Source organism: Panonychus citri, unplaced genomic scaffold, assembly GCF_014898815.1.
Source record: "Panonychus citri isolate SS breed McGregor unplaced genomic scaffold, ASM1489881v1 Contig00028, whole genome shotgun sequence".
In the NCBI taxonomy this organism is placed as follows: domain Eukaryota; kingdom Metazoa; phylum Arthropoda; class Arachnida; order Trombidiformes; family Tetranychidae; genus Panonychus; species Panonychus citri.
The window spans coordinates 2,156,790-2,168,146 of NW_026515433.1; the positions used below are offsets into that span (position 1 = coordinate 2,156,790).

Sequence of the window (11,357 nt, forward strand, 5' to 3'; positions counted from 1 at the left end):
GGTTAACTGTAATTTATTTTGACGATAAGTCGAAGAGCAATTCAAGGCCAAAGGTTAATCCAATGACACCTTTAGATTTACTGTAATCAATTATATCTTGAATATTTTGATCATCTCATTTTATCAAATTCGTTGATTGTTTGCTTAACATAGTCGCTCAATTGTTGAACAGTTGATTTTTTGTTATTCAAGTTTAAATCTTTTGGAACCAATTGTAGTGTTGCTAAGGCATAAATGATGAATGGTAATGTTTTGATTGTTAATTCAAATGGTTTTGGATTGATTTTTAGTATCTTTGTAATTGTAATTATGGTTAAAGTAAATTTCTCATCAAATCCAAATTGATCCGAGGTGAATTTTAATCCAGTTGGAATCATCATTCCCCTTTTAATCCATAATGGATAGAAAACTTTAATTCCAATTAATTAATTTTTCTGGTTTCTTCTTTCTTCCTCTTTCTTTTTGCTCTCTTTTCTGGTCATCAGGAAGGAAAATATTCTCTGGTCACTTGTTGGCCAGTTTTGATCTTCTAATTCCAATAATTGATATTTATTCAATTCTTTTTATAAAGAAAACTTTCGATTCGATTAACAAACAAAAATCGAAATTAATTATGAATCAATTAGAAAAACAAAAATTCGATTGACAATTAAAATTACAACAATTAAGATTAAAGGCAAATTGTTCACAATGTTTGATGAATGTAAATTAATCTACACCAATAGTAGACTTTGAGTAATTTTGATTGTGAACAATTGAGGGAAATGATTAACCGATCCGATTGTCCGATATCATTGATTTGGATTAATATTGAAGATTTGAATTATCGTACAATTGGTGAACAGCGTTGATGTTAATCTCAACTGAATTACGGTAATCACTAATCTCTTGGTAGAATTCAAATAATGAATTCTCAAAATCAATAGCAACTGATTTAAGGACAAAGTTATCTAATTCAGATGGAGTCCAACTTTCTATTTCAAATGCATCATGTAAAATTAAACAAGAAAAATAAGATGATTCGTATTTGTGTTTAGATCTAAATGATAAAATGTTATTATTTAGAACTAATTTAGACAGAATAGTTTCAAATATCAAATTAACATTAATTACTTGTACCCAATAATTAATTTCAATCAAGACAGGTTGAATTTTTAATTAAGTGATATTCTATTCCTCAATTGTAATGTTATCCTCAGAATAATGAACATTGTTATGCAACCACCTCAAAGCATCACGAATTTTAATTGCGTTCAGAAAGAATTGTTGATCAAAATCACGATTCTTGTAAAATCTTTTTTCGAGTAACAATACAAATTCAGAAGCTTTAGGGAGAATATTGACAATATCAGTTAAATTCTGCGGAAAATAACAAATATCACCTTTAAATTGATTAAGTCTTTGTTTCCGTTTAAAACATATCATCAGTTAATCATTGATTACAATTAAATTTTAAAGTTGATGACCGTCAAGGCTGGAAATTGATTAGTTACAATTAACAAAAAGGATTTAATTGTTTAGGGTTGACCTTTTACTATTAATAAACAAACAAGAAGAGAACAAACAATTTAAACAATTAATCAAAACAATGGAAATTCAATGATAATAGAAATTTTAATTCTAATTATATTATTCTGGACTAATTATCATTTAAATGGGACATTTCCGTCCGTTATTTAATTTACAATTACATGTTAAACCTTTTTCTCAATGTGATTTAATTAAGCAAACTAATTACATTAAACAGTTGAATGTTCCTTCATTACATTGAAGGATTAACCAAAATTGAGTTAAAGATTAAATGATATAATTAATGATTGAATTAATTAATTATCTAAGTTTTGAATTTCCACTTTGATCTTGAATACATTTACATTTTGAATTTAAGTAATCAAATTCATCATCAATGCATCAAATAATTATCGTTTTTTATTTTTTAATTTACTTTAATTAAATTAATGGTAAATTCTAAATATGATGAAAGGAAGAAGAAGAAAGAAAGAAAAAAATAGAAAGAATGAAAAGAAAACCAAATTTCCAAAATGAAGATGTGTTACTCTTGGTGATTTAAAAGCGGGATTTTTAAACCACATAAATTTTTAACGTTTTAATCTAATCTTTTTTTAGATAAATTAATCTTCTAAATGGTGTTTTTTTTATATAGAATTATAATGCAGCTTATCTCAATTCAGATTAAAGTGAATCCTTATAATACCCCTTACCCTTCGGGTCTGGGGGCAAAGAAAACAGGAGCGAAAATAAAACAAATATTACCAAGAGGACAAAGAAAATGAAACAAAAAATCATAACCATTGCCGCCATGGAGCTGCTGCCATCTGGTGCCCCCAGACCCGAAGGGTAAGGGGTATTATAAGGATTCACTTTAATCTGAATTGAGATAAGCTGCATTATAATTCTATATAAAAAAAACACCATTTAGAAGATTAATTTATCTAAAAAGATTAGATTAAAACGTTAAAATTTATGTGGTTTAAAATCCGCTTTTAAATCACCAAGAGTAATACATCTTCATTTTGGAAATTTGGTTTCTTTTCATTCTTTCTATTTTTCTTTCTTCTTCTTCTTCATCATTGACAACAATAATCTCTTCCTCTTTACAGATCCATTCACTTCTGCTGGTGGCGAGAAACCATTCCAATAGAAGATAATTTTCACTTCCGACATTCTACCAGTAGATGAATCACCTAACAAACAAATTATGAGACAAAACAACAATTAAAAAGTGATTAAATGATTTAAAATAAAACAAGTGAAGGAGAGTTTCCTATGGAAAAAAAACCCCAGACCCGACTGGCAGCTTGTTTTGCTTTTAAAAAACCGCGATTTACGAATAAATAAAAATAAACCACTAAAATCAAATATTGATGAAAATTAGAATGCTGATGAAAAAATGATGATGTATTAAATAAATTAACACAAATGAATTGATCAATTTAAAGAAATTGATGAACCAGTTCAAATAATTTCAAAATTGAACTTAAATGAATTCAACTCACTAAATAATTAAACAGGAAGGGACAAATTCAGACAGAAAAATTAACAATCATCAAATATAAAACAATAAAGAAACATTAAAAATATAAAAAAAGATTGTAGTAAAACGAATTAAAACGGTACCACTTTTCTGGATTAAAGCGACAAATTCAAATTAATAATGCATTATATTATATCAAATTTATAGTTTATTGTATATTAACAATTAATATAAATTTATATTCGTTGACGAAGATCTTCTCGTATTGCCATCAGCATTTTGTTCATGCAGATGTTACTTGCATCCAGAACTTTGACATAGCTTCAGGGTAGAAACTATGGAAAGCTGAGTTTTGTATTATTACCAAGACATTTAACGTAAATCGTAAATTTAAAAGTTATGCTGTGGTTGTCAATCGTGATAAAAAATCTTTTCGATCAACGAGTCTGATAAAATATTAAACTCCAATTTGACCTTCACCTTGATCGCACAGAAACAAGAATCCTATGAATCATTATTTGTGATTAAAATAGATGACCTTCAAATTCTTTACTTTGAAATGTTTTTCGGTGAGTAATGGATCATCTGTATAATAAATCATACTAAAATTTACAATTAACTTGTAACGATCCGTTGACCTTCGTAAACATGCGTAACAACACGAGTGAATTTAAATATTTCATTAGATACACAAAAGACATAACAGAAACGGAATTCAAATCAATACACAAGACAATTTAATTGTTACAAAGTGTAATCTAAATCACTAATCAGTGTAATTAACATCAAACTACTCTCCAATTTAGTTCAACTATCCAACCTAACAATGTTTTCAAATTGTAATTGATGAGAATGAAATTTTTTTCATCGAACGACAATGTATTAATGTTTTTGTTTCCATTGATTGTTGAAAATTAAATGTGTAAAATATTAAATTTACAATTTATTTCCAATGAAACTCATTATACTTTCTAATTAATCAGGTACAGTGAAGTCCGGACCATCAGCATCAAAATCATATTATATCTTTATAACTCTATCATCGTCATAATCAATATGATATTCAACATCAAAATTCAACATTAACAACGGAAATCCTACACATCTAATTTATCATTACTTCAGTGAATTAAAATTTATCAGTTGGATTTGATTAAGAGAAATTCACATTCAAAATGAAAGTGAACTATTAATCCCAATAAATACTGATTCTTTTCTGCATTAAATTCTTATTCTACTCTGCAAGTTTCCAAGGGTTAACTGTAATTTATTTTGACGATAAGTCGAAGAGCAATTCAAGGCCAAAGGTTAATCCAATGACACCTTTAGATTTACTGTAATCAATTATATCTTGGAATATTTTGATCATCTCATTTTTATCAAATTCGTTGATTGTTTGCTTAACATAGTCGCTCAATTGTTGAACAGTTGATTTTTTGTTATTCAAGTTTAAATCTTTTGGAACCAATTGTAGTGTTGCTAAGGCATAAATGATGAATGGTAATGTTTTGATTGTTAATTCAAATGGTTTTGGATTGATTTTTAGTATCTTTGTAATTGTAATTATGGTTAAAGTAAATTTCTCATCAAATCCAAATTGATCCGAGGTGAATTTTAATCCAGTTGGAATCATCATTCCCCTTTTAATCCATAATGGATAGAAAACTTTAATTCCAATTAATTAATTTTTCTGGTTTCTTCTTTTATCTTCCTCTTTCTTTTTTGCTCTCTTTTTCTGGTCATCAGGAAGGAAAATATTCTCTGGTCACTTGTTGGCCAGTTTTGATCTTCTAATTCCAATAATTGATATTTATTCAATTCTTTTTATAAAGAAAACTTTCGATTCGATTAACAAACAAAAATCGAAATTAATTATGAATCAATTAGAAAAACAAAAATTCGATTGACAATTAAAATTACAACAATTAAGATTAAAGGCAAATTGTTCACAATGTTTGATGAATGTAAATTAATCTACACCAATAGTAGACTTTGAGTAATTTTGATTGTGAACAATTGAAATGATTAACCGATCCGATTGTCCGATATCATTGATTTGGATTAATATTGAAGATTTGAATTATCGTACAATTGGTGAACAGCGTTGATGTTAATCTCAACTGAATTACGGTAATCACTAATCTCTTGGTAGAATTCAAATAATGAATTCTCAAAATCAATAGCAACTGATTTAAGGACAAAGTTATCTAATTCAGATGGAGTCCAACTTTCTATTTCAAATGCATCATGTAAAATTAAACAAGAAAAATAAGATGATTCGTATTTGTGTTTAGATCTAAATGATAAAATGTTATTATTTAGAACTAATTTAGACAGAATAGTTTCAAATATCAAATTAACATTAATTACTTGTACCCAATAATTAATTTCAATCAAGACAGGTTGAATTTTTAATTAAGTGATATTCTATTCCTCAATTGTAATGTTATCCTCAGAATAATGAACATTGTTATGCAACCACCTCAAAGCATCACAATTTTAATTGCGTTCAGAAAAATTGTTGATCAAAATCACGATTCTTGTAAAATCTTTTTTCGAGTAACAATACAAATTCAGAAGCTTTAGGGAGAATATTGACAATATCAGTTAAATTCTGCGGAAAATAACAAATATCACCTTTAAATTGATTAAGTCTTTGTTTCCGTTTAAAACATATCATCAGTTAATCATTGATTACAATTAAATTTTAAAGTTGATGACCGTCAAGGCTGGAAATTGATTAGTTACAATTAACAAAAAGGATTTAATTGTTTAGGGTTGACCTTTTACTATTAATAAACAAACAAGAAGAGAACAAACAATTTAAACAATTAATCAAAACAATGGAAATTCAATGATAATAGAAATTTTAATTCTAATTATATTATTCTGGACTAATTATCATTTAAATGGGACATTTCCGTCCGTTATTTAATTTACAATTACATGTTAAACCTTTTTCTCAATGTGATTTAATTAAGCAAACTAATTACATTAAACAGTTGAATGTTCCTTCATTACATTGAAGGATTAACCAAAATTGAGTTAAAGATTAAATGATATAATTAATGATTGAATTAATTAATTATCTAAGTTTTAATTTCCACTTTGATCTTGAATACATTTACATTTTGAATTTAAGTAATCAAATTCATCATCAATGCATCAAATAATTATCGTTTTTTATTTTTTAATTTACTTTAATTAAATTAATGGTAAATTCTAAATATGATGAAAGGAAGAAGAAGAAAGAAAGAAAAAAATAGAAAGAATGAAAAGAAAACCAAATTTCCAAAATGAAGATGTGTTACTCTTGGTGATTTAAAAGGGATTTTAAACCACATAAATTTTTAACGTTTTAATCTAATCTTTTTTTAGATAAATTAATCTTCTAAATGGTGTTTTTTTTATATAGAATTATAATGCAGCTTATCTCAATTCAGATTAAAGTGAATCCTTATAATACCCCTTACCCTTCGGGTCTGGGGGCAAAGAAAACAGGAGCGAAAATAAAACAAATATTACCAAGAGGACAAAGAAAATGAAACAAAAATCATAACCATTGCCGCCATGGAGCTGCTGCCATCTGGTGGAAAAGAACAAAACTCTGACATTTCCCTCTCTTTGAAAATGTTGACCGAGAAAAGAAAATTAATTTAATTGAACAATCAAATTGATTGTGGTTTAATTGACTGAATGAATTTTCTCTTTTCAGTGAACATGAGATGATTTAGATTCTTCCAGTGAATTGAGGATAATTTTCTTGATGCAAAGTGTTAATTGTGTCCATTTAAATGACCAGAATTTTGTTTGTTTGAAAATTCAAACAACCATTTGTTTACATTTGTTCATTCATTTAATTTAATTGTTTTTAGAATGGTCTTGATTAATTACCGATGGTATTATGACTATTTCTAATTACTATTGTTGCAGTTTTATGATTGTTAATTACTTGGTGCAAAATTTATTTCTAAAGAAAATCAACTTATCAGCTGATTGATTTTACTATTTGCTTGTCACTTTGTTTACAGTTCAAAGTATTCAACTGATAATCTGTTTGATTATCAATAGATTTTAGTTAATTACTTGTGTGATTTTTGATTTGCTATTAATCTTCTTTATTTTGTTCTCTCTTTAATTTCATTTTTAATCTGTGATCAATTAAGTAAACATTTTCTCTGGTTTTCTTTGACCCTGAGACTTGAGAGTCACCAAGTGAGGAGATTGAACAAGAATCACTTTTGGAAACAAGAAAGTGAACCAAGAGGCGTTAATCAAATGGTTCAACTGTGACAATCAATTTATTGTCTTGTCTCTTTTTTTTCATTTCATTCATTTAATCTCATCCATAAGCTACCCCTTAAGTACGCCCTTGATTTAATTGTTAATTGTGTATCCATTTTGTGACCAGTGAAAAGTAAAGAGTTTCAATTAGAGAAGAAGAAAAAAATCAAATCTCTTTGTTTTCCTTGTGACAACTAACACATCAAATGATATTCACCATATTCTTTCCGGTGTAACTTTTCCTGTTCGCAATTAATGACAATCAGATTAACATCGTTCTTTCTGGTCACCAACAATTAATTTGCTCTCCAACAAATTCTTATCTGTGATGGTCAATCAAGGCCTCAAGTGATATCAATCATATTCTCTGGTTGTTTTTTTCCTTCTTCTATTTAGCCTTTTAAAATTTTCTCTTTTGTTCTTTTCTCTTTTACAACATTTCTTTTTCTCTTTGTGTTTCAATTTCTCCATCTTTTACTTTCATTTTGTGATAACAATTATATTCTAATAATATTTTAAAATGGATGAAAGTAGTGACCAATGTAAGTATTACATTAACTATTCTCTTCTAATGACCAGTGACTAATTTTTCTTTTCTTTTCTTTTTGTTCTATTCTATTTTAGATCCCATTCTGGAGAGAAATTATGTCTCTTTTTGGGAGAGATTATCCAATCCAAAATATTCTTTACATCGATATATTGTTCTATGTGTTTTATGTCTCATCAATTTAGGTAATTATCCAATTTCCTTTCGTATATTTCATATATAAATTCATCACTCATAAAGTGACATTGTAACAGTCTCTTAATTTTTCATTATCATCTCTCTTTCTCTCTCTCTCTGTCCTCTTTAGGAAACTATTATATCTATGATAATCCTGGAGCACTTTCAACTGAGATTATCAGAGATTTGGGTGTCACCACTTCTCAATATACGACATTATATTCACTCTACTCTTGGCCTAATGTGATCCTTGGTCTTTTCGGTGGTTATCTAATTGATAAAGTCATTGGTCTTAGAATTGGAACTCTTGTTTTCTCCTCCATTGTTTGCCTTGGGCAATTAATTTTCGCTCTAGGAGCTTTTCTTAATGCTTTTCCTCTCATGCAAGTGGGCCGATTTGTTTTCGGTCTTGGAGGTGAAAATCTTTCGGTTGCTGTTAACGCTTATGCCGTTAGTTGGTACAAAGGATCTGAGTTAAATATGGCCTTTGGCTTAATGATGTCAATCTCTAGGTTGGGTAGTACTTTCAATTTTAACACTATGGTTCCAATCTACAACTATATTCAAAATTCATATTCTGGTTATAAGTGCCTTGGATTAGCTTTACTTGTTGCTAGTCTATTTTGTTTCTTTTCTCTTATCATGGGCGTTCTTATGGCCTATTTTGATCGTCGAGCTGAAAAAATTCTCAAAAAAGAACCACCTAAAGCAGGAGAAGAAATGAAATTCCAAGATATCCTTCATTTCGGTGTAGATTTTTGGATGGTCTCCGGAATCTGTGTTCTCTATTATCTAACAATTTTCCCCTTTATTAGTCTTGGAACGTGAGTTATCATAAATGTTGACACTTTATTCGTGACTTCTAATCTTCTAATATTTCTCTTTCTTTCTTTTAGAATATTCTTTTTGAGGAAATTTGGTGTTACTGAGGCAAAAGCCGATCAAATCAATAGCTCTGTTTACACTATTTCTGCCGTAATCTCACCAATTCTTGGAATTATCATAGATAAAGTTGGACGAAGCATCTTTTTCGTTTTCCTTGGAACCTGCGTAACCCTTTTGGGTCACAGTTTATTAGCTTTCACTTTCGTTAACCCCTGGGTCGGAATTATTTGCTTAGGATTAGGTTACTCAACTATTGCCTGCGCTCTTTGGCCAATGATTCCCGATATTGTTCCAGAATTCAGACTAGGAACAGCTTATGGTGTAGTCCAATGTGTCCAGAATCTTGGATTAGCTTTAGCTAATATGGCCGCAGGTCAAATTGTCGATTCACTGGGTTTCCTTGCATTAGAAAGCTTTTTCATTATTTCACTCGTTCGTAAGTTACAAGACAGAAACAAAATAGAATCAATAACTATTTCAAGCAATCAATTAATCACAAAAACTTTCACTTTCATTTCTACAGTGTGTCTTATCCTTATCATCTTCCTATTCCTATCCAATTTTAACAAAGGTGGACTTCTCAACATCTCTGCCAAAAAACGTAAACAATTAGCTGAGGCTAAAAGGTAAGCAATTAATTATTCTTTCTAAAGTATTTTCTTCTAATAATTAATTTCTGTGTGTTAATTATTACAAGTAAATACTTTACCGAGCAATTGGATCTCATCGTTTTTTTAATGATGATGCAGAATGTCTAGTTAATTGTAACTTGATTATCATCAGCAGTTTAATGTTTTTGCTTACACAATGATAACAGTCAATTGTCCTTTCAAACATTCATGATTAGATGACTAATATTAATAGAAATCAAATTTGCTAAATACAATTTCAACTCACCTTTGTTTTGAAACTCAATTGACTGATGATCATAAACACGCCATGTTAGTAATCATCATAATCTTGATTAAATTAGATCAAGATTTGATTACTTTTATATTGTGTCATATCCCAAATGCTAAGTTTTTATGTTTTATTATATTTGTTTGCTTTTGTTTATTTAGTTAGACTTTTGATTCAATTACTCAACGTGAATTAAAATTTTGTTAAAAGATGATTAATCAATTAGGAATGATTCATTGATTATTAGAGAGTAAATTGTTTTGCAATATTATTCATTGAGAGATATTAATCAAATTTTACTAATTATTATTTACGTTGAGTTGATTGTTTCATTAATTATGTATATGAGATCCATGATTATCTTGTTAGAGGGTGGAAAATATTAAATTGCATGATTGAATTGATAATGTACCCTGTATATCAAACCCACTCTGCCAGAATGAGAAGCGATTCAGAAATTGTTCTGCTGATTCCAATTGCTTGGTTGAGATCTTCATTAAATCATTAAATCAAATTTAACAAACATCGTTAATCATCAAATAAAACAAATGATTTACAATAATAATAATAACACCAAACAATAAATCAAGAATTGCCGATGAAGAAAACCAAAGACAAGATGAACTCATGGTATCTCCTGATGATGGCGATGGGCCGATTGCCGTTGAGATTTCAGGTCACGATGAGAGTACCCGACGACGATACCATTCCAAGATTGGAACTCAGGTAACAATTAACTGACAATTTGTCTGTGGATGAACAAAAAGATAACTAATCTTTTTATCGTTGATTGTTTTCCCTCTAATTAGGAGACAAGTAGTTTGGAAGAGGCTCAAGCGATTCGTGATCAAATCTCTGGTCCATCCTATTGAAACTTAATCATGTTTGTTTTAATTTTGACCTCAACAATTAACTATTCACAACGTTGGAGATCAATCGACCAAAGGACCAAACAATTGACTACATTTAAAGTACAATTTAACTGCTACTACTATTTATGTGTGTGTGTTGGTTAATACAAATTATGATCATTATTATTACAATTAACTAACTATTGTAATTGATATTTGCTTTCAATCATTAGCTAAATAACTAATCTTATTTAATTTGTTTTACAAATTAAACTTGAGTTAAATCAAATGAAACGAAATAATCAAATGATTATTGATACAATTAAATCAATTGTTGGTTAGAAAATTAAATATCAAAAGAAATGGTAAAATTTTTACAATTTAGAAACAAAATTGATTTAATTTTATTTATTTTACATAATTAATTTAAGCAGTAAAACAAAATCAATTAATTGTATTTTTCATTGTATTAATTTTTGAAAATCAGATTTCATTGAATTGATTACAATAAAAATCTGATTATTAAAAGATAAATTAATCAATTGAATAACAATTAAATTACAATTATAAATAAAATGAATATAACAAAGATAAACCAGATCGTTAATAATTAATTTCTCATTTATAAGAACAACAATTAAAAGGCATTTGGTTAAATTTGGTATCTGATTGATATGTAAATTGTTACCAACACAGAATATGCTTAATTAATATGATA

General features: G+C 28.2%; 1 protein-coding gene across 2 annotated transcripts; it reads left to right on the forward strand.

Annotated features, from left to right (window-relative positions):
- The first annotated feature begins 6,643 nt into the window (after positions 1-6,643).
- Positions 6,644-11,094, forward strand: LOC128397219 (major facilitator superfamily domain-containing protein 1-like). 2 transcript variants are annotated; one of them, XM_053357914.1, is made up of 7 exons: positions 6,657-7,821; positions 7,904-8,011; positions 8,134-8,827; positions 8,900-9,324; positions 9,412-9,514; positions 10,379-10,514; positions 10,598-11,094. In XM_053357914.1, the coding sequence occupies exons 1-7, from the start codon at positions 7,800-7,802 to the stop codon at positions 10,658-10,660; spliced, it is 1,551 nt and encodes a 516-aa protein (XP_053213889.1). In that variant the 5' UTR covers positions 6,657-7,799; the 3' UTR covers positions 10,661-11,094. The 2 variants fall into 2 exon arrangements, with proteins under 2 accessions (XP_053213890.1, XP_053213889.1); XM_053357915.1 differs by lacking the exons at positions 10,379-10,514; positions 10,598-11,094 and adding an exon at positions 10,227-10,372 and having other exon boundaries at positions 6,644-7,821.
- Positions 11,095-11,357: the final 263 nt, after the last annotated feature.